Source organism: Sander vitreus, chromosome 6 (genome assembly GCF_031162955.1).
Source record: "Sander vitreus isolate 19-12246 chromosome 6, sanVit1, whole genome shotgun sequence".
NCBI lineage: Eukaryota > Metazoa > Chordata > Actinopteri > Perciformes > Percidae > Sander > Sander vitreus.
In genome coordinates, this window is record NC_135860.1 from 21,496,472 (window position 1) to 21,519,461 (window position 22,990).

General features: G+C 40.3%; 2 protein-coding genes across 6 annotated transcripts in view; one reads left to right on the plus strand and one right to left on the minus strand.

The window, feature by feature from the left end:
* Positions 1–3,657: 3,657 nt before the first annotated feature.
* On the minus strand, positions 3,658–7,258 carry LOC144519909 (C-C chemokine receptor type 1-like). Its single transcript, XM_078253429.1, has 3 exons — positions 7,113–7,258; positions 5,774–5,929; positions 3,658–5,591 (listed from the first exon to the last, which is right to left on the minus strand). Exons 1-3 carry the CDS (start codon positions 7,117–7,119, stop codon positions 4,687–4,689), a joined length of 1,068 nt encoding a protein of 355 aa, XP_078109555.1. The 5' UTR covers positions 7,120–7,258; the 3' UTR covers positions 3,658–4,686.
* Positions 7,259–8,682: 1,424 nt separating this feature from the next.
* cobl (cordon-bleu WH2 repeat protein) overlaps positions 8,683–22,990 on the plus strand; it is a 57,542-nt gene continuing 43,234 nt past the window's right edge. For all 5 annotated transcript variants that reach the window (XM_078253430.1, XM_078253431.1, XM_078253435.1 and 2 more), the window contains exons 1-3: positions 8,683–8,785; positions 9,034–9,172; positions 22,763–22,957. In XM_078253430.1, the coding sequence (XP_078109556.1) occupies positions 9,144–9,172; positions 22,763–22,957 (224 nt within the window). In that variant the 5' untranslated portion in view covers positions 8,683–8,785; positions 9,034–9,143. The remainder of the gene's footprint in view (positions 8,786–9,033; positions 9,173–22,762; positions 22,958–22,990) is intronic.

The window sequence follows — 22,990 nt, forward strand, 5'->3', positions numbered from 1 at the left end:
GATCCTCATCCCAGCCGCTTCACACTCGGGCTGCGAACCGATCCAGTGAGTGCTGAAGGTCACAGGCCGATGATGCCATCAGGACCACATCATCTGCAAAAAGCAGCGATGAGATCCCCAGCCCACCGAACTGCAACCCCTCTCCACCCCGACTACGCCTCGATATCCTGTCCATAAATACTACAAACAGGATTGGTGACAAAGCGCAGCCCTGGCGGAGGCCAACTCTCACCTGAAACGAGTCCGACTTACTGCCGAGAACCCGGACACAGCTCTCGCTTTGGTCGTACAGAGATTGGATGGCCCTGAGAAGGGACCCTCACCCCGTACTCCCGGTCATACGCCTTCTCCAGATCCACAAAACACATATAGACTGGTTGGGCATACTCCCAGGCTCCCTCCAGGATCCTTGCGAGAGTAAAGATCTGGTCCGTTGTTCCACGACCAGGACGGAATCCGCATTGTTCCTCTCAACCTGAGGTTCGACTATCGACCGAACCCTCCTTTCCAGCACCTTGAGTAGACTTTACCGGGAGGCTGAGAAGTGTGATACCCTGTAATTGGCACACACCCTCTGTCCATTAATATCACAAACTTCCTCCTAATCCGACCATAATCAAATTCATGTAATCTCTTTCAAACCACATCTCAAGTCTATTTCTCTCACTATCAACATATGTAGAACCACGTGCTTTGACACCCATGCCGACCCTCACTTCCTGTGGCTGATGTTTACACACACACACACACACACACACACACAACACACACACACACACACACACACACACACACACACACACACACACACGCATACGTAATCCTCCAACTACACACTGTGATTATAAGTGTAGGAAGTGAGAGAGGTGAAGAGTTCTAGTAAATAGCAGCTAAACATTTAAAAAATGTTGTGCTTACCGTAATGTCTGCCCAAATCACTGCTCTTGAATTTGTGTGCTCTTTTGCTGTGCATCAAGCTTACATGTCATCCTGTCAACTTGCATTGCTCGCTTTTTGTGTCAAATCCTGCTGCAGAGCTCGTTTCTGGTAAAGTGAACTCTTGGTTTTGTTGTTTCCCATCCGCATTGTGTTAAAACTGCACAGTGGTGTCAGTGTGGTTTTCTAATCATGAGCTTTTCTCTGTTTCTTTGTGTTCTTCTCAAACTAACTTTTTATGAGTTTTTTTAATTTCAATTTCAAAATTGTGTACTTTTAATAATAAGCTCAGAAAGACATTTTTTTGAAGGCCACAAGTTTTCATCAACATCACATCGGATGTCCTCTCTTGCCATGCACCTGGGGAAAACCCCTGGCAGTCCTTTTGGACTTGTGTCCCCCACATCCAGCACTCATAGCTATCAATAGCGACATTTGGTCATGTGGGTGGTGATCAAACACTTTCCACCTCCAAGCAGAGAAAACCTGATCTACTGGGTTGAGGAAGGGGGGGATATGGAGGCAGTTACCACACCATATAACTGTGATGTGCTGCAAACCACTCTGTGACAGCTGCAGAGTGGTGAAAAGCCACATTATCGCAGACTATCACAAAAACCTAGGGGGTTCTTACTGGTTCCCCCTGTTCTGCTGGCACTAGCTCAGCGTAAAGCTGTTCTAGGAATGCTATAAGTCTTTCTGTGTTGTATGGACCAATAAGGGGTGTGTTGAGAAGCAAACCGTCATTGGCCCTTGCAGCACACATTGTGATATGCCCCCCCCCCCCTTTGACCTGGCACCTCCACAGTGGATTAGGCACTCCAAAAGGTCTTCCCCAGGTGCATGGCAAGATGGGACATCCAATGTGATGTTGATAAAAGACTTGATGGCCTGATGCTGGAGAGAGGCAGCATTAGCCCCACAATTCCTGTTACTATTATGTACCTTTAGTTTGTAACTTTTTATCAGTGTTAATGTACATTACTAGGGACAAAATAAAATATATATCTATTGAAGCAAACTTCTGGTTTTCATTCCTTCTTGTTTACCTAAAAAAATGTGTATGTAATAAAATAACAAAAATCTTGTGAAAGAATTTTACTCTTAAAATACTGATTTGCTTAAATCACTCAAATTAATCAGAACGACACAGTGGCCACTGTGGATTCCTTTAGGTTCCTGGGATCAACCATCTCACAGGACCTAAAATGGTCTCCCCACATTGACTGTGTCCAGAAATAGGCCCAGCAGAGGTTATACTTCCTGTGACAGCTAAGGAAGTTTAATCTGCCTAAGGAGCTGCTGACCACGTTCTACTCAGCCATCATTCAATCTGTCATCTGCACCTCCATCACTGTCTGGTTTGGGTCAGCCACCAAACGGGAAAGGGCCAGACTGTAACGGCCAATTCAAGCTGCAGAGAGGATCATTGGAACTGACCTTCCTTCCATCCAGGACCTGTACCGGTCCAGGGTCCGGAAAAGGGCAGCAAAAATCTCTGCAGACCCCTCACATCCTGGTCACAAACTGTTCAACCTCCTTCCCTCTGGTAGGCGATACAGGGCACTGTTCGCCAAAACCAGCCGACACAGAGACAGTTTCTTTCCCCAAGCAGTCACTCTGTTGAACACTCAGAAATAGCCCCCCCCCCACCCTTACACTGAACAAAGTCAACCACCACTGTTCTGCTCATCTACCTCATGTCTATTACAATCCTATAATTACAATATTGTTATTAATATATAACCATTGCACTGATCTTCCTTGCACTGTACTCATATTTAAATCCTAAAATCTCAGTCTATTGACCGATATTGCACTATTCCTTCCCTCTCTTTTGTATATTTTTTTGTAAAATTGTAAATTCTATTGTATTGTTATACTGTACACTATTTTCTTTGTATTCTTACCGTCAACTCTGTTTTTTATTCTTAATATGTTAAGTGTTGTACTTTGAGAGCAAAGATTACCAGAGTCAAATTCCTTGTTTGTCTACGCAAACCTGGCCAATAAAGCTGATTCTGATTATTTAAACTGTAAAGATTAAAGGTTTCTAATTTCTGTATTGGTGTTTTTACTCAGTGTGTTCTGAGTGACAGTGTGTGTTGTCTCGATGAGGATTGTTCATAGTGTTTCGCTGCACTGAGTTTTGAGATGTGTGAAGAGTTGTCTTGTTTGGAATGAGTTTAGCAGGTGATGTGAACTGTTTAGCTCAGGTGGCTGTTGGTAGTGCAGACTGTAGTTAGAAGTTTTGCACATGCGGCTTCAGTTGTGACCTCTGTCGTTTAGCAATCAAAAAAAGCTGTAACTATACTGTATACTTTAATATGTTTATGTCTAAAGAAATCTATTCAGTGCTTTTTTTCCTCAACTACTGGCCCTCACAATAGAACAATCTGCCTTTATCATGGTACTAATAGACCACTAAGAAGACATTTCCTAAGAAATGATTTAAATGGTGACTAACTTAAATTACCCTTTTTTTAACATATCTCTTTTAAAGGCATACTATGTAACCTTTCCCTCTTCGGTCCCCCTACAGGTTGTCTTATTGGAACTACAGCTCGCGTGGCTGTAGTTCCAATGAGACAACCTGTAGGGGGACTGAAGAGGGAAAGTTACATAGTATGCCTTTAATGTATCTTCTCAGCTAAATGTTAGAGGAATGCATATTTCTCAAATGAGCACGATATAACATTATCATTGTTTGGTACTCTTAGATAGGAGAAGAGATGTAAAACTTTAATAACCTTCACTGGCAAACTAAATCACTACAGCCAATCATAACATGAACAAAAAAGCTTAAAAGGGCATTAAGCGTAAAGCTGACATGTGAACACATGTACTGTATTTTGTGCAAATAACATCTGAAATGGCAGTAAAATAACCAAGACAAAAGAAGAACATATTACTGTAAACACTAGATGCAAATTTGCAAAATACTGTATCGAGAAAATATCAAAACTTTCAGTTGTGTATGATGAGCCAAACTTCAACATCAACAGATTTAAATCCATGATGAATGATGACGTTTGAATGTGCGAAAGGTGCTACATAACCCTGTGTTAGTTTCACTTTGTGGCTTTGATTCATCATCAAACATTTGAATGAAAAGCTTTTTCCACAAGGAATGTGAAAACAAAACAATTCCATGTTGTAAAAGACTACATTGTTTCTCTAAAAATGGTATGCCATATATCATATCAAAAGCTATAGCTTTCCCATACCGTATCATTTTTTTCTTTATCTTGCAGGCTCATCAACTAATGTGTGAACGTTTTAAACACATCTGGCACAGATAAACAAACTTTGTGGTTACAAGGTGTCACAAACAAGAGGCTCATGGTTTCAGTCAATGTTCAGCAGGAAAAGGAGGGACACTGCATGGCATTTGTAAAATACCTGAGATCATATAGAAGATAATGATGCTCATCAGATCACACCTAATGAGCCTACACATCTGGCATCTTATGGTCCAAACCAAATATTCCAGTGCAAATTCAAAATGCAAATACAACCAAAAAGGTCTAAAGATAATATGTACAGGGGCAGGCACTGTAAAACAATACTGATGAATAACACTGTCATAGGTGGAAACTGGAAGTGACAAAACAAATCATGCAACATGTATAAGGATAACATGCTCGGCAGTAGTAGCCTTAATAACAAGGCTACCCGGATCAAAGATGTCAACTCTGCAGGTGATGTCCATAACGCATAATATATACAACATAATCTGCCCTCCACCTCCTACAGCATGAGATTGGAGGTGACATCAGAGGACCTGGACACATTTGAGCTTTTCCTGTATGAGCTATCTGACAGATCTCTGTTGGAGGGAAGGAAAATCCCAGGCATCCATTTCCTCAACAGCTGCAAGGCTCGTTTCATGAACTTTTGTCCCACAAAGGCGTATATGATGGGGTTCAGGCAGCAGTGAGTGTAAGCAAAGGTCTCAGTCACTGTTACTGACAGCCTTAAATTTGATTCCATGTTGCAATTTGTTGGCAATACACCTTCAGATTTCAGAAACATCAATAAAAGGGAAATGTTATATGGGGCCCAGAATATGAAAAAGGCCATCACTATAGAGACGATCAGCTTGACGACGCGGTGCTTCTTTGCACTCCTCATGTTCACCAGTATGGGGATGATCCTGGAGTAGCAAACTATCATCACCAGCAAGGGAATCATGAGACCCAATACATTAATTGTCAAGGTGTGATAACTCTTCCAGGCATCGTTTGGGACGTAGCTACAAGTCTGCTCTTGGGAGTCATTTGTCACCTTTGTGAAGATAATAACCGGTAGAGAGACACACAAGCTCAGCATCCAGACGAACACGGTCATAGCGATGCTTAACCTCACAGTGCGATACCGGGCCACCTTTTGAGTGTGCATGATGACAACGTAGCGGTCCAGCGTCATGACAATCATGAAGAAGATGCTGCTGAAGAACCCAGTGTTATGGGAGCCAGAGGTGAAACGGCACATAAAGTCTCCAAAAGTCCATTGACGGACCACAGAGTAGTGAGAGTAGAAAGGTAGCGTGAGGACAAAGAGGAGGTCGGAGAGAGCCAGGTTGAAGAGGCAGATGTCTGTCAAGTTGGTCTGGTTGCGATGCTTCACCAAGACACACACCACTAGGCCATTGCCTTGAGATATGGAGGAAATGACATGTTAAATATGTGATATTACTGAGCATCATATGTAAAGTAATGGTCTCCTTTAGCCTACTGACTCTCTCACGCACGCACACACACACACACACACACACACACACACACACACACACACACACACACACACACACACACACACACACACACACACATACCTAGGAAGCCGAGGATGAAAACCAAGCTATAGAGAGTGGGCAGAAACACCTTGCCAAATGCCTTCAAATCTGTGTTGCTGCAAGGAGCAAAGTCCGGAAGTTCTTTATCATAATATGATGAATAATCTGCAATTGTGGTTGCATGTTCTCCTTCATCTGTGGACAGAAAATTTTAATTTCAACATTTACAGCATCTAACCTTATTTTAGATGTAATTCCTGCACATTAGGAAATACTATAGCCTACTGTACATTAAAAGGACCAGGTTGCATGTAAACACATGCCGTTAGTGGAGGTAAGTGGGATTTAGTTTTTGGTGTGCACAGCATTGAAAAATGTCATTAACAATTTTTAGCTAGTAGTTTTAACTACTGCATCATGTTGACAATTTTCATAGGGACTTTTTTTTTTTTTTTTGGCAGGAAGTAGTTCCAAAACAGCTGTTCACCGTGGGGTCCGTGATAATTCATTGGGGCCACTGTTTAGTTACTGCTAATTGTCATTTTTTAATGCTGTGAGCACCACAAACTAAATTCCATTTAACTCTACTGTGCTGGTATAAATGCAGAAATCTTACACATGGATATCTCAAAACCATATGAGTAAAATGAATTGACCTGCCTGCAAATAAAACCAAAACTAACTGCACAGATAGAAAGTATATGATCATTTGTCATTTGGGTGAATAAACCATCAAAGTCAATTGATATTAGAGGTTAGTATGCCCCCTGCTGGTCTTCACACCTCATGCACTCCCTTGTTGGAAATATTTATCAGGATGACGCATTAATCTACAAGGGGTGGACAAAATAATATAAACTATGTATAAAAAAGAACTTAAATTCATAGTTCTTATAGAGCAACTGGACAACTGGTGTCCAGTTGCTCATATGAGGTTGCATCATCATCATAGTTGTGTTCCCCATATACAGTTATTTTAGATATACTGTATATTTTTAAGTTTTGAAATGGTAATCAAGTAACTTAAGATTTTATATACTTTAAACTGTTGTTTGAAGGCTATTTGTTTGACGAATACAAATAGTATAAAGAACACTTTGATAACTTTTTATATTTTATATTTCTTAGTTTTCACAAGCAATTGTAACATAATAAAATAAAAGTAATCTCAAGACTGTTTACTAAAAATCCATATGGGAACCTAAAGAAATGATGAAGTTGCATTACAGCATTCGCATTTAAGTGAAAAAAACAACAACATAAAACTGACAGCAATGTATTAAGCATTACAAATGATCCCGCACAAATATTTCTTCAACAAGTCAATAATACATTGACTACACATGCAAAACATGTACAGTTGTTAGATTGCATTCACCTGACATTGTGATACGTATCTCAGAGATGCCTTTTCCTATCAGGTAGTCTGTGGCAGCACTTCAGAGCTTTTTAATTCTCTGTCCGGATCTTTATGGATACAAAGTCCTCAAATGTACAGTGATGAACTAACTGTCTGAAAGCCAGCCCTCCCTTATTAATAAGCAGCACAGAAACAAAAGTGCAGCTGTCGTTTCCTGTAAGTCCCTAACAAGATCCTTATCAGAGGTACACAGTTGACAGTACATGCTTTATCTTCAGACAGCCAAAATACCACACTGGCAACTAAAAAAACAAAGCATGTACTCATATGGTCCCAAGCATGTCAGACTTTCACCTACATCCAATTATTTTTCTTAAGGATTCAAATAATTTTTACCACATAAAATAATAGTCTAAAAAAAGTGAAAAGTTTGAGTAGGTCTATTTGAAGAAATGTAGCCTACGCATGAATGGGTTGACCAACTGATTATAGTCAGAAATATGGCTCTTTTTTACCACTTTGTAATGTAGACATCTTTAATACAATCAGAGCAATAATAATTAAGATTTAGTCATAGTTCAGTATACAATAATAAAAGCGTTTGACCATTAATCAGGGAGTGATTGCATGTTCCAGTCAATTAAAGTGACAGGGCTACCCTTTCTTGATGATGTGTGACTGTGTCCTATTTTAGGCTACATATTGCTCTTCTTCTTTTTGTTATTATTATCATTATAATAATGCTTTTTCTCCGCTGACTATCCAATATCCAACCCCATGTAGAGCACCCTAACAGATTGCAGTAAGGTCGTGGAGTGGTCTATGAGTGACCTCTTGTGGTGGAGAATCATACCTTAGTTGTGCAGGGGAGGTGTTGTGTTGCATGGGCAAGATAGCACAAAGCATGCTAGGAGAAACCTGCCGGGAGAATGATTTGAATTCTATGCATAGGCCTAGAAGCTTTTTCAAATTACCACTCAAACTTATAGTTATAAACATCCCGACGTGCAACAACAACCAACAACAATAACTAATTATAATATTATTATTATTATTATTATTATTATTATTATTATTATTATTATTATTATTATTATTATTATTATTAACAACAATGTCTCTTAACTTATACATATTTAACTATTTTTTCAGCTCTGAAGCATAATGTTATTGACTTTTTGTTTGTGGATCTCTGTATATTCATGCCGTCGCTTCCCAGCTGGCGCTTGATTGACGTGAGATATGCTGACGAAGGCGGGCTAGAGAGAGCTGCGTCAAGGTAGTCAAACGCAGCTTCAAAAGACCGGAAATCATGTAGCATTTCTTTCTAAATAAAAGAGTGGACGTTCTCAGGAGGCGTGGCCCTTGTTACTATAAAATCACCCTCTGCACCTGTCACCCCATCAGTTTACTAAGTGTGCTCTTAAGAATTTTATATCCCGCATATGTACGGTATATAGGCTTGGCTTATACAAAAGGAGAAAGAAAAAAGTTCCTCATTAAATGAGATTTCGTTTACAATCTTTTCATTTTGAAACGCCATACCGGATGTTTAATTTACCAATTCAGTTGTCTTGACCATGCTCGAGGGAAGGGGAAAATCAGCCGTGGAGACTACGAAAATTATATCAAATGAATTTGACAAGTAACTCAGTCCATGATAATTAGGCAGTGTGACCGTTTTGACTAAAGTAAGTTGGACTTAAAATACTGAACATTTTTAAATGTTTGTGTCGTAGTTAGCATTGACTTTTGCGGTATTTGTGCTTCAGGTCCCACTGGACTGTCATCACTGCGCACTGTGTGTCACTTGCTGGACCTGTAATAGAAAATACTAAGTTGTTATTTTCTAACAAAATACAAACTGTTTTAATGGTTGAGATGTGTTAGGAAACCCCACGACAGCAAATTAATTTAAATTGAATCTGCTAACTCGCAGGTGATAGCACAATGGATATCCACCGAGTTTAAGAGCAACAGCGGGTTTTGGAAGTCCAGCTCGAGTGCCGCCACCGCTATCATCTGAAGTTGGATATTGTAATCACTGCAATGACTGAGTCCTCAAAACCGCCTTTAGGGTAAGTCCTTCAAAAATAAGTTGCCTAATCAAATGACTTCGACGTTTAAATTCTTCATCTGACGGTTTGCGTAACTTAACGAACTTTCTAGATAATTAATCTAATTTCAACAAAAACCTAACGGGCTTGACCAAATTTAACGGTGCATTAGCTAGTCCTTTGTATTAATCACGCAGTCCATCGCGTCAGTCCAAAAAACAATATCACTAGTCTGGGGTTCTCAAGTTTCTCGTGACATATGCTATTTTACAAAATAATATTTATAGGAAACGTATACTTATAGCCTACGCTTATTTGTGAGTTACTAACTGTTTTTCTTGATAACAGTCGTTTCAGTGCTCAATAAAGCAACTTACTGTGGAATTATTTAGGCTACACTGAGTTGCAGCCCCATGACCAACACTTAAAAAGCATTTGTAGCTAGTCAGTACTGACAACACAGAGAGTGTTCTAGCAGCCAGACCAGCCTGCTCTGTTTACCTACTATTTCTCTGCCACTCACAGACAATAAGTATGAACAGCTTCGGAGCAAAGCATACAGTGTTGGTTGCTAGTGGAGAGAAACTGGCATGGCTTGTTGCTGGTGGAACAACAACAGCAACTGCAGGTGCTGTTTACGTTTTGCTTTTAATTGTGTTGTTTGGGGTGTGGCTGGAGCTTGTGTCTCTGGTCCTTTCATCACAACATCAGCTGTGAGGACAATATGGTCCAGCAGTGATGTTTGGAATACCTAAATACGCTAGTGTTGAGAACAATGTCTATACAGTAGCCTACATTCATTGCAGTTGTATGTCTGAGGTAAACAGCTCCTGGCCTTTCAGATGTTATTGTGATACATAGATGTAAGTTTTTTTTTTTTTTTTTAAATCTTAAACTAAAATCGCAGCTCCAAAACTTGATTAAAAGGGCTCGAAAAATAATTGGCCAGCTCTTCTAGATCTTCGAGGAGGCGGTGAGGAGACACGGTCTTAAAATCACCCACGACCCAAATCACGTCTTGAATAGTGAGTATGAGCTGATGCTGTCAGGCAGGAGCTACAGGTTACCAAACTGCAAGCTGAACAGATATAAATTGTCGTGTGTGCCGCTTTCAATCAAATTACTGAATAATAACAGATAAGATGTGTGTGTGCTGAGTTGTAGCATAGGTAACATTTGTGGTACTCACCATTATGACTGTAGGATGTGCAATATCTGGTAGGGAATTGGTGCAATATTTTTTTATTTGATAGGCATTGTGCATTTGGGCATTGTGCAATACATACGTTATTGATCACAGCATGATTTAATGGGAAATGTGCAGTCTGGGTAGAATTAAGTGCAATATGGGGGGGGTGTGCTGTGGGTTCTTTCACTTTCTTTTATGAGTGTGAGGGAAGGTAGGGGGGTATTGTATGTCCAAGGTAAGGTTTATCCAGTGTTTATTGAACGCATTTGGATGAGATAATGTATTTTTATGTTTTATGCATGTTTACTGGATGTTTAAAAAGTATAGTAGTTTAGTAGTGAGTAAACTTGTGTTAACTTATCTGGTAATTCTTAACAATTTCTCATAGAATTGTAAGAAATAAAAGACGGCACTATAGCCTTCTGTGACCTCAATCATTAACAATTTGCTATGTCGATTACTATGGACATAGTTTTTTTTTTTTAGATCAACTTTTTATTGTTTTTGTATTTTTGAACATACAGAACAGACAAATACTATTGAACAAGAACAAAAACCCTCTCCCACCCCCCACCCTCTGGTGTCACACCCTGCCTAGTTACTATGGACACAGTTGAACTTCTTTTCCAAACTGTTTTATCTGGAACCTTTAACAGTAAGTTACAGTTTTGATGTTTATGTGTTGTGAGCAGCTCACTGACCACGTATGATCCTGCTTTAGCATAATTATGAGCTACATGGGTGCTACGTATATACAGCAAAACACGGGTGTTCTTCAGTGGCAACACGAGTAGGGTGTGATCCTGTGTGAGTGTTGATGAGTTGAATTAAGGTTCGGTCTATTTCTCCTCTGATCCTTCAAGTAAAGGTCACTTTAACCAGATACTCTTAAAAACAGTGATTACGGACACTCAAGAGCTTTTTGGCCAAATTACAAAGCAGACTGGTCAGTGGACCCAAAATGCCTTTATATCCGGTCAGCGTGTGACATTTCTGTCCATGTAAATTACCATGACAACTCCCTTTGTGCTGTGATCTCTCTTTCATCATTACACAGGGAGTAGCTACTTTACTACATAGCCTGGTCCCAAAGAAACACAGCTCATAAAAACTACATGAACACACTCAAGCTCATACACACACACACACATACACACACACACACACACACACACACACACACACAGCACGGCCACTAAGCAGACAAATGATTTCGAAAGAGACAGCTCTTTTGAGGGAAGATACCGTTTGTACCTGGCCATTGAAATCTGAGCAGCGCGTGTGAGAATGTGTGTCAGGGTTTAGAAAGCCCGTGTGTGTTCTTCAGGAGTGGTGGAAAGGTAGCCTAAGTCGTAGTTCTGAGCTTTATAAACCTGTCATTAAGCATGGAAAACAAAAGGCAACTTCCACCCCTCCCAGGGACTAAATGAGTAGCCTACTGATTTCTCACAGCGTACTGAGATCAAGATTATCCAAAATCTGGCCCAATATCTGGCAGCTTGCTTCCACACCTGAGGCAAAATGAATTTCATTAAAAACACTTTAAAGGCGCTGACGCACCAACCCGATTATCGGCCGTCGGACAGTCTGGCGAGGTCGGTGACTCGAGTCTGTTCGGTGTGTTTCATGCCGTCGTCAATCGGAGGAGCCGTCGGCGTTCATTTTGGCCGATTTGACGGCCAGTGGGCAGTCAGACTCAATGACCAATCTGATTGGTGGACTGCTAGCCCTTGACTAGCGAGTCAGTGCACGAGAAAACTGGAGCTGACAACGCCAGTATGTTCTTATTACTAGCCATCGTATTTTCTTCTATTCAGCGAGTAATGACAACAACGATCCTTCTTGACTACTATCAACACTCTCTGATGAAAACAATGACTGACGACAGCATGCTCTGTGTTTATTAGGTCTAGAGAGATGTTCCGTCATTTTTTTGGGCGACAATACAGATTAGTGCCGCCTGTTGTTATGGAGACGTATCATGTCTCGCGCACGCGTAGAACGTGCGCTCAAGTCGGCGTCACTTCGTTGTGTTCCGAGGCACTTTTTTGACGTCGGGGAGCCGACTGATCAGTCCGACTGCCTTTTCTGTCGGCTGTCGGGTTGGTGTGTCAGAGCCTTCACACTTTAATTGAACTCCTTTTTTTAATACAGTATATTTGTGGCACATGAAAAGCCTCTAACTTGAACCTGCTCCTCAATAAATGTTTGGTCTGAGTTGGAGCATCTTGTATGGTAATTGCATTTAGACTAGAGTAGGTATAGTCCTCTCTAAAGTCTGCACCATACACAAAAGTCTTAATTAGCACACTGGTTTTTTCCTCTACCTACACGTCTGGGCTTGATCTGTGTGTGTGTGTGTGTGTGTGTGTGTGTGTGTGTGTGTGTGTGTGTGTGTGTGTGTGTCTGCCTGCCTATATGCTTGTTTGTGTGTTGAGTGAATTGTAGTCCAGAAGCCTCTGTTTAATGTGGTTTTGGTACATGCTCTTAATTATCCACTCCCACAGAAGTAATAAGGAAGCAACAAAATAAATAAGTGGAGGAACAATTAAGAGAGAACTGAACTGCTCCAATAAACTCTAAATTCACAGCATCCCTCAGTTGTGTTTTTTACTGTATCTTTAAAGTGTTTTACTAAGCCTTATAGAAGTTTTCTGTCTTTTCTGGAGACACAATCATGTGTGACGTCAGAACCTTGGTTCAGTCCCCAGTGATGATTAGTCACTGAAGTACAAAGAATAGAAAAATAAAAAAGCCATGCCACTCTCAACGGATTTGTGTTGCCATCTGCCTCACTGTTAGGTCACACATTTTATTTTAAATGCATCTGTTGTTTGTGTTAGCCTCATCGGTGTCTATTCAGTTTTAAAACTCACCCACAGGAAGACCAGGCTTGCAGATTTTAAAGATAAATACAGTATGGGGTTACAAATAACTGTCCGTTTATCCTCAGCACACACCCAGAGATAATTATTGGCTACCAACTGTCCTGTTTTCCTGTGTACACTTCATGAGCACTGTATATAGAGGAATATCAACACCAGTTGCTAGCTGCAGTGTACATTCTCATTAATGTGAAGCTGTGCCCGCTGGACTAAAATGTCAATCTCACCCTTTGCATCGTAATTTGAATGCCATGTGTGTGTCTGTCAGTCAGTACAGTTTCTTAAAATAGCCTAGTACTCTCAGAGAGAGACTAGGTATTGTAAGATAATGTTATCCCCTAGTGCTGTGTCTTTTCCCGCTGGTGTCTCAAATGATGGGAGATTTTGAGACCGATCCAGACACAAGCTCCCCACCCTATTCTTCACAAAATCTTCTCTATTTAGAAGTTTAAGGTTCATGCGGTCAGCCACTCGCTCAGCCAAGCTGACTAAGGGAGTTCCCAATTTTTTCTCTTTCTTGAAGGCTATACTGTATTTACTTTTTAGCAAAGAGGAACACGTTTTAGTGTTTGTGGTCACATCTGGATATTTAGGGTTATTTTTAAATTTGACTCCTGTGAAAACTGAGAGGCAAGAGAGAGGGTATTTAAGGCTATGCGTTGTTGGCAGGGGCACAGTATATCTGCATTCACTTTGCAGGCCGTCCTGTTTTAAATAGAGAGGGTGTGGATGCAATGCTTCCACAAGCTTGTTCTGCACGGATAGAAGCTTGACCAAAGTACACACTGAACATTTTAGATCAAAAGCAAAGGCTACACTTTATCCATTGCTTAATTTATGGTTTTAATGAGGAGTCAGTGTGTAGTAGAAATATAGCACACAACTGACTGATACAACTTAATAACCATAAGTTATGAATAATAATAAATAAATTAAGCCTTTTTTCTGTATGATTTAGTCCTCGGGAACATGCTGAACACATGAGATAATGTAGTTAACATCTTAATTAAGGGCTGAAAGTGCTACCCTTATTCACAATCTATTGGACTAATGTGTATGTCATTAACAATTACAGCAACGTCTCGTGTGGTTAATGCTCAAAGTAGGTGTCTGTTTTAAGGACAGGCACAGTAGGATTAATTAATGGGTCCTTGGTCTGTGCACAAATCAGAGCAGTACAAGCACTCTAAATGTATTTACTCCTAAGCCATGCCATGATACATCGGAAACATTTGAGACATCTAGACTGGCTGTATTTATAGATTTTTGGTCTCCTTAGGCCCCGCTACATTATCCACCCTTTTTTTCCTGCTGTTTGCCAACCTCTCTCCTTGGTGAAAGAAAGCTTTGGCAGACGCTTTTTAACAGCAATGTTTGCCCTTGTGTATCAGTCTCAAGTGTGTATCAGTCTCAAGTATCTGTAGTACAGCGTATCTGTCTGTACTGTTATTATGCAGCTGGTACGGGCTGCTCAGATTTATTTCTGGAAGACTGCAGTCATATGTTAGTCACTGTGGTATGCGGGTTTGTCAAAGAGGAAGACAGACGGACGGCATGTGTGTGTGTGCACAGATTGGATGGGCTCCTCTAACACTATCTGACGTGCCATATCAGTGGTATCGCCTGATAAGGCAGAGGTGGCAGAGTGCACTTTCTCTTGGACAAGTTGTGATGGTTTTGCAAGCGTTAAACCCTTTAGCGCCACTGCTGTCTCGATTATAGAGAGAACAAAGTATAGCTATCAACTTTGTGCCACCATGTCAGTAATCAGCAACAGATGTCATTTATTTACGAAATCATGGTGGCATGGCTGTATGGTTAAAAAAGCAAGCCTATGCAAAAAAAAAAAAAATAGATGTTATTTGTGGCCATTTTCTGCAAAAGCTGGATTCAGTGGTGAATACCTCATTGAAGATATTTTAGACATAATTATTCTGTAGCTTTCCACGGATTTGTGTTATATTTCTTTCAAATCAAAGGGTCCTGAGGGTGCTTATAAACTGTGCCTGTCTGCTAAAAAACAACAATATCTGTTATACAAGTGTTTTTCTTCTTGTTTCTCCAGCAGGAGCTCTCTTTAATTGAACAAGCAGCTTAGGGAATAGGGAGCTAATTATTATTTCCTGCTGTTTTGCTTTTTACATTCCATCTCTCCTCCCTTTCTTCCCTCATGTTCGACTCCACCCATCTAGCCTTTTCTATTCCCTTTATTGTTGCTCTCCAGCAATATGGGGCTTTGTATGGGCACCTGAGATTCCCTCATGCCTCCCTCTTACCAACCTTCATTAACCCTCCTTCCCTCTGTTCTTCCTCAACTGTGGGCCTCTGCCTGTTTGTTTGCCACCCACAAGCTTTATGTCTGCTTGAGCTGGTGCACAGTGCACCACAACTCATATCTGGTTGCACCTAAAAACAATACTTACGCTGTAAATGCTTGTATTTATCTCCCATGATGAGATTAATTATGAAGTTAGAATATGTATTCCTTAGGAAACACACAGGCTTGCACACTTGCTTGCTCAACTGTTAAATAGGGGATGCAAAAGGAATTATCTCACTATTTGAGTGCAGAGTGGCCTGATTTTACACTCCTCAGTCAATAAAGGATGGCTGGAGATGACTGAGATTTTAAGGAAACAATGTGAAAACTTTTTTGGCAAAGAAGTGTCAATCATATTTGGTCAAGGTCTCCAAAGGGAAGATAGCCATGCTTTTTCCATCTGTTATTTTTGGAGAATTATTGTTGTCTTGCAACATGTCTCGTGTTAAACTGTCACCGCATGCCTCTGTGTCACTGGTCACAAGTGGACAAGATGACTACATTTCTTCAGAGGACGGGAGGGGAGGATGGGGCGGGGTGCTGTAACATTAAATGGATTTCTCTCCTTTAAGTAGGTGTGAAACAGACACTTCATGATCACCGGTTGCTGACTTAACCTGAGGTCATTGCAATACATCAACGTAAATATCTTCAAATAACTGGAAGGAGTGTAAGCAACCTAATTGATCCCAATGAGTAACAATTAATATAGCACCTGAGGTGTGGTGTTGTCTCTTTGTATCTCCCTTGGGTTATTATGTTACTGTTAACTGGCTCTGCACTCCTGTTGAACAGATGGAGCTGAGCTCTAACCAGCTTGTTTTAAAAGTGGTAGAGATGTCGTCACTTGATAATCAGGTGAACAAGGTTACAAACAGCCTAACTGTTTCTCCATTGATACAAACAAAGAGTTTGGATTTTCCTTAAGTCTACCAGAGCCTTCAGACAATTTTGTGATTCAGGTTAAATAGATTATGTAATACAGCTGCAGTTTTGTATGCAAACACAGTGAAATTATTGCATTTGTTATTATTGGGTAAATTGATAAAACAAGGACAGTATAGGACTTTCATGAACTACAATAATAGTTAACCTCTAAAATGAGGTAGGTAAGACAGTTACTACATATGTAAACTAACATGGAAAAATGGGCACATACTGTGAGATACATTGTTGGACCCTGCAGTGAATTTTGGTGTAAATGAAGCATTAGGTCAAACCTGTATAACTTTAGGACCTTTTATTGATTTTAGAAAGTTATGTGATGAGTTATGTTAAAACTAGGGCTGTCAATCGATTTAAACATTTAGACGCGATATATCACATGATGGCCACACATTTTCTTTTTCTTTAAAAAAGATATTTTTCGACTTTTTAATGCTCTTATCAACATGGGAGCTGACACATACTGTATGCTTGCTTTATGCACATGTTTATTGTTATTGCAACAATCCAAAACAATGACACATTCTCTCTAGGATATTCCTTCAGAATAACCTCAGAGGGCTTTGAAACACAACTTGCCATTCAAAAGACCCTTTTCTTTATCCATTTCTGCTCAAGGTTTGTTTCTGCTACCCATTCACAACATTACTGCTGCATCGCTTCCTGATTTCCCAAACTACTGAGCAGCCCAAGGCCTGCGTTAAACGCGCTTCAAAAAAAATTTGTGGCGTTTAAAGGAATTTGTGTTAACTCGTTATTATCACGTTCATTTGGACAGCCCTAGTTAAAACCATTTTTGTGGAAGGGTGTTTGTCAAAGTCAGACTCAGCAGGTCAGTTCATGTATCACCTGTGTAAATGTAATCTTGTCTCCTACACCATACATGCCATCCATATGTACTGAATGTAGGCTGTAGGCTACCTAAATATGCAGCGTTGTTAAAGGTTCACTATGGAGCTTTAGACCTCTAGTAGCGCTGTGGAGCCTTTGATGATCTCATGCACGTGCACACGGACACATGTACTTACACGTGGGCACATGGGTGATGTTCACCATGGTTTCATACTATTCCACTAGTCAGACTATCTTTATCATTGAGCCAGTTTACTTGGCATTGCAGTGGGGTCGTTTTTTTTAACCACATGGCTGGTAATATGAGCATCCAGGCATATGCTGAATTAGGTAGTTGTGTGCCTAGCAACTGTAAACATATGCTTTACTGAGCTCATATGTCAGTCTTTCAGCCTCTCTTTCTATCGTCCCCTTGCTTTCTGTCCTTGGTCATTTCTGCTTCTCTTTCTCTGGGTCATTGTGTGCGTTGCACCCAAAATCGACAGCTGCTACTAAACGGAGGTATGCTCTCTTCTGCAGTCAAGTGGTGTAAATAAAGGTTGCCATGGGGACACCATGACACCCAGAGGGGTATGCTTGCTAGGTAGCATGACAGTGTATGTGAGTGTGAGGGGAGTGGCTCAGGGTCCTGGATGTGTATCATTCTCATTGTGTCCAATGCAGAACAGGAGGTTAACACTCAAGTGTGCTCACATATAAGTGTTTGTGCTTTCACGTAATTGGGTGGGTGTGGTCTTGAAGTGGCACATGCTTACTTTGTTGACTACTGATGCAGCGCCCAAATAATATTCTATGACATAATGGAGCATTAAAAATCGAATTCAAACATAATCATCTGATGCAGGTAAAGATGCTCAGTAAAGTTCCACAAGGGTAACTTCAAAGTTTAAGGAATTTACCAACTGCTTTGAATATAGAGCTGCACATCTGTTTGACAGGAAAGAATATATCTGAAACGCCAGTCTGCTCCTAGCTTTTGGAAAAGGTTGGAAAGGCAATAATGTGGCCTGTGTTTGTGTGTGTTGAAGACAGCCAGCCTTTGGTAGAATCTTTTTACTTGTCACTACAGTTGAAATCTTGTCATTTACAGTGTTTGTTACTCAAACAATGTAATTGGATGTGTGTATTTTAACACCAATCCTTATATATATATATGACGTTTGGGTTCATCCATTGTTTATATTCTCAGAATGCAAAAAAGCATGTCATATAGAATGTAGGTCAGTCGGCCCTGTGTTTTTGGCAATTAATCTGTTCCATTCCCAGTTGGTTGTCTTCATTAGAGGATAGTGGCTCATTGTTTCAGTGATCCTATTGTCTGACATTGAACAGACTCTCATCTGACGGGATGTCTATTTCTCTGTCTGGCTGTCTATCATAGTTACTGTCTCTCTGACTGACTTACTGACTTCATGAGTCAGTGTGGCACTGTCTGCTGCCTTAAATTATAGTTTAATTTACTCCATTTATATCCACAGCAGACTTTGTTGTTCAGAGTGGACCTGTCTGTCTGTCTGTCTGTCTGTCTGTCTGTCTGTCTGTTTTTCACATGCAGTCCCATTTGTAGCATTCTATATCATTGCATTGTAGGTATCAGTAACATACTGACTGACCATTGGTCATACCTTACTGGAATTGCTGATTAAATCCTTAAGAAAGTGAGTCAAATATCAAACACACAATAATTAAATATATATCTGTATTATTAGTTTTAATGCTCAAGAGAAGATTAGAAGGCAGTGGGGAAAGCAGAACAGACCACTTGTGAATGGAATTTGTTTTGGTGGGGGTTGTGCTGTCACAGCACAGTTCAGAGCATAAACTAATATATTCCATTATTTGTATAAGACCTTCCAGTGTGGGAACTTTTTAGGCCATGTTTCCACGGCTGGGATAAATACACCGACAGTTACTTCTTTCCTCAGCAAAATACTCAAGGTTGTCTCCAGTGTGTCTGAGCAGTGTTATGTGATTTAACTTGTCAACTCACAACAGCAATCTGACTGTGACGCTCATGGGTTGGTATTGTACACACGCAGCGGTGCAGTGATCTCAACAAACCTGTAATTTGAAGAGCAACTCATTTTTGCTTACATCCTGAAATCTTCTGACTCCTTTTCCATCTCTCTGTGGGACCGTTTTGAATGTGTGCAGTTTTCATTTTCCCCTGTATTCACACTGATCTGTGTCTTTGCACAAACACACATCACAGTCGTACTCAGACACACCTAAGTGCCTTGATCAGGAGTGAGCATGGTTGTATTTGGGTCAGAGAGGATTTTGCCTTACGTACACACACTCACTGTAAATGCACTTAGGCAGACGCAGACATGCAGACATTTATTTAGTCTAAACCTTTGTATGTCAGTCTGATTGGGTTAAGACGGCATCAAAGCCTTCCCACTTATAATCACCAGCCAGACTGTGAGTATCACTGACTTAAAGACACACTCAGGGTTTTGGAAATTGACCTGCAGTTTATTCCATTAAGAATGACATCATATACACCTGAATCAAGCATGTCTTGCTGCTAGATTATTCTCCACCATTAACACTATTATACTGTATCATGTTCAATAATAGCTGGCAACCAGCATTATCTCAGAAGTGAGAATGCACTGAGGATATTTACAGCGGCTTCTACACTACTTTCCACAAATACTCTTTATCTTTGTTTGAGCATCATTTCAATAACCTCTCTTTGCTGGGGAATATAGGATACATCAAATTTACATTCAATGTAATGCATACATCCTTTTTTTACTTGCAGGGACTACATTTTTGTATTAGCATTGAGTGTAGCGAGTAGCGACTGATGGAAGATATGCACAACTCAGCTGTAATGTTCAGAAAATAATGCTACTTTTTAACAATGCAAGCTTTTACATTATTTATATATTGTATGCCAGTATTAGCATGAAATGCTGTGTAAATTATATACTGGGGAGACTAGGATGATTTTAGTGTATGTTACCATCAAATAAGTTAACCAAAAGGCTATTCTTTGTTGTATTATGTTTTATCTAAACTGTGGACTCCAAATTTGCAGTGTGCTTTGTTCACTTTGTTGTACTGTATAGCTGCTCACATGTTGTCCTGGATGATTTGAGACCTCACGAGTCTACAGCCCCTTCGGCTGTTTGAGATGAATTCAGCATCTATTTGTTTCAAACATCTCAAGCCTAAACAAGGACGTAAAAGAGCATAGTGAAATGCTTGTTAATGCTGTTTAGTCAAGTGAAAAGAACTGAGTGGTTCTGAAAGGTCCATTAGTAACCGTGTGTGTGTGTGTGTGTGTGTGTGTGTGTGTGTGTGTGCGCGAGAGCCCGTTTGTAACTCATTCCCTGTAGCAGCACAGCACTTACTGCCCCCCTGTGCCGGAGCAGGGTTTCCTGCTTTTCGTTCCCTGCCACTCCTTTACTCTCTCACTCTTTCTCTCTCCGTTTACGCTCGCTCATTCTAACTCTGTGGGAGACGAGGCTTTTTCTAAAGGAGTCTTTGTGCATGTTAGAAAGAGGGAAAGAGAGAGAGGCAGAGGGAAATGTTATGCTGAGACAAACAGCAAGCGAGAGGGAGAGAAGGATACTAGCTGACTGTGTTAAGCCTGGCCGGGGCCCAGTCCCACAGTTCCACAGAGCCTTGTTCTGTTTACCTTCGAAAACACAGACTCACCAGAACATTTCACAAATCTCATACTTTTACAGGTCTCTAAGCTTCTCGGAAAAATAATTTTCTTCTCTTTATTTCTTGTGAGTAAATGGTATATTTTTAAATGCACTTTTAGTCAGAGTACCTTGTTAGTAATAAAAAATGCACTGTTATTAGACTCCTGACTAAACTATGATTAATGCTGTCAAACCTGTGCTGTGCCATGATGTATCCACAGAAAACCGCTTTCTGCATTGCATAATAAGTCAGTGACACTATATGGGTCTTGTGGGTAAGAGTTTGTTGATATCCGACTTAGCTGTTAATGGTTAACTTTAGCCAGGTTAGAGTCCACTCACTGTGCTACGTTCGCGTAGCCTTTACACTGGGCAGGAGTACCTTGAAGGATACTGCATAATACACCACTGGATTCAACACACACACACACACACATTCTCTATGAGAGTGTGCCTAATCATTGGAACTGGATTTATAAACAGCCTGATATATAGAACACCTTTGGAACACTTAATCAACACAAGGACGTTTTTTTGACGTGAGTTTTTCTTTTGCTATCTAAGGCTAATATTTGTGCTCTGAAGACAGGGAGGGAGTGCATACTGAAATATGTGCTATAGAATAGCTGGTGTCATTGTTAGCAGAATGAAGTGTTTGATTTTTGTCTAATCAGCTGTCTCTGTCAGGCTAAGTACAGTTTAGGTTGAGCCGAAGTCAAATGTGCATATAGCGGCATCTCGTCGCCAGCATGTCATTGACATCTGCCACATCTCCACCCATAGGAGCTGTGGTTTGAGTGTGGTTAGCATTCTTATCTGTTTTTATGTTATCTTATTAACAGATTTAATTTATGCATGGTACAGTATGCACCTGAGCTAACCAAATACCTTATGACTCTCTAAATATTGCTGCTTTAAGTCGTTTTTGATGCAACAAAAACAGCTGATGCTAAAATGAATGCTAAAATTCAAATTTTATCAGATGGTTTCAAAATACATGACTGCTGCAACTCAGTCAACCTAATGTTCACATTTTAGTATTACTTGTTGTTACATTGTCTGAGTATGTCTTTAAATAAACTGCCCATTAATGTAATAAGATTTGATGAGGGAAGCTGTTTTCGTTAAAGTAAGGCTGTTATTATGAATTATTCAATTATTATTCAGAGGAGTGTTAGGAACCGATGATCAGGGCTGGTTCATCTTGAGATCCAAAAGGATGTCAGCTCAGCATATCTGTAGACCATTATGTAATCTGTGTTGAGTGAAGTGAAGAGAAAGGTTGTCACAAACAGAAACAGGTCATTGGTATTCAGGCTGCTTCTGAGGCAGCGGTTTGTCTTCATTAGACTGTTGTGCTGTGTAACTACATCTGAACTCAAGACAAAGAAATCACTCAGGGGAACCAAAATGATTTACATAATTGAATTAGTTTTAATAAGAATGGATAAAAGTGACTCAGAATGTGTAAATAATTGCATCAGATGAAAAAGGTGTTTTGATAAAGAAGCGATACACTGATTACTTGACTTAATCAAAAAACATCATGTATTTTTGATGGATCAGATAACGAATGGATTTATGAATTGTAAATGCGATAGTACTCAAATACAACATGTGAAATGAATGCCTGTTTATTTCCTAACATACTGTGCCCTTCATGGAAAAACCTAGTACAACATAGGATACTACAACAAACAACTAAATAGTTCATATTATTATCCTCTGTGTGTCTTTGCCATTGTCATCACCCAGGAGAAAAATGAAGGCACGTGCCCCCCCTCCGCCACAGGTCCCTCTACCCGCCCCACGCCACATCTTCAGAAACGCTGTACCTGATGGGGGAGGGACATCCGGCATGAACGCCAAGGAGAACATGCTTAGGCCCACTGTGGATTTACAGCTAACCCTACCACAGGGATACCAGACTTCTGTAACTGAGGATGGCAGGTGAGAGGACAGAGAGGGGCACACATTTACTCT

Bases quoted from the DNA above. Each gene is read 5' to 3' on its own strand.
- LOC144519909 (XM_078253429.1), bottom strand. The intron at 5,592-5,773 runs GTATGTGTGTGT...CCATATCTCAAG, and splicing joins TTTCATCCTCGGCTTCCTAG to GCAATGGCCTAGTGGTGTGT.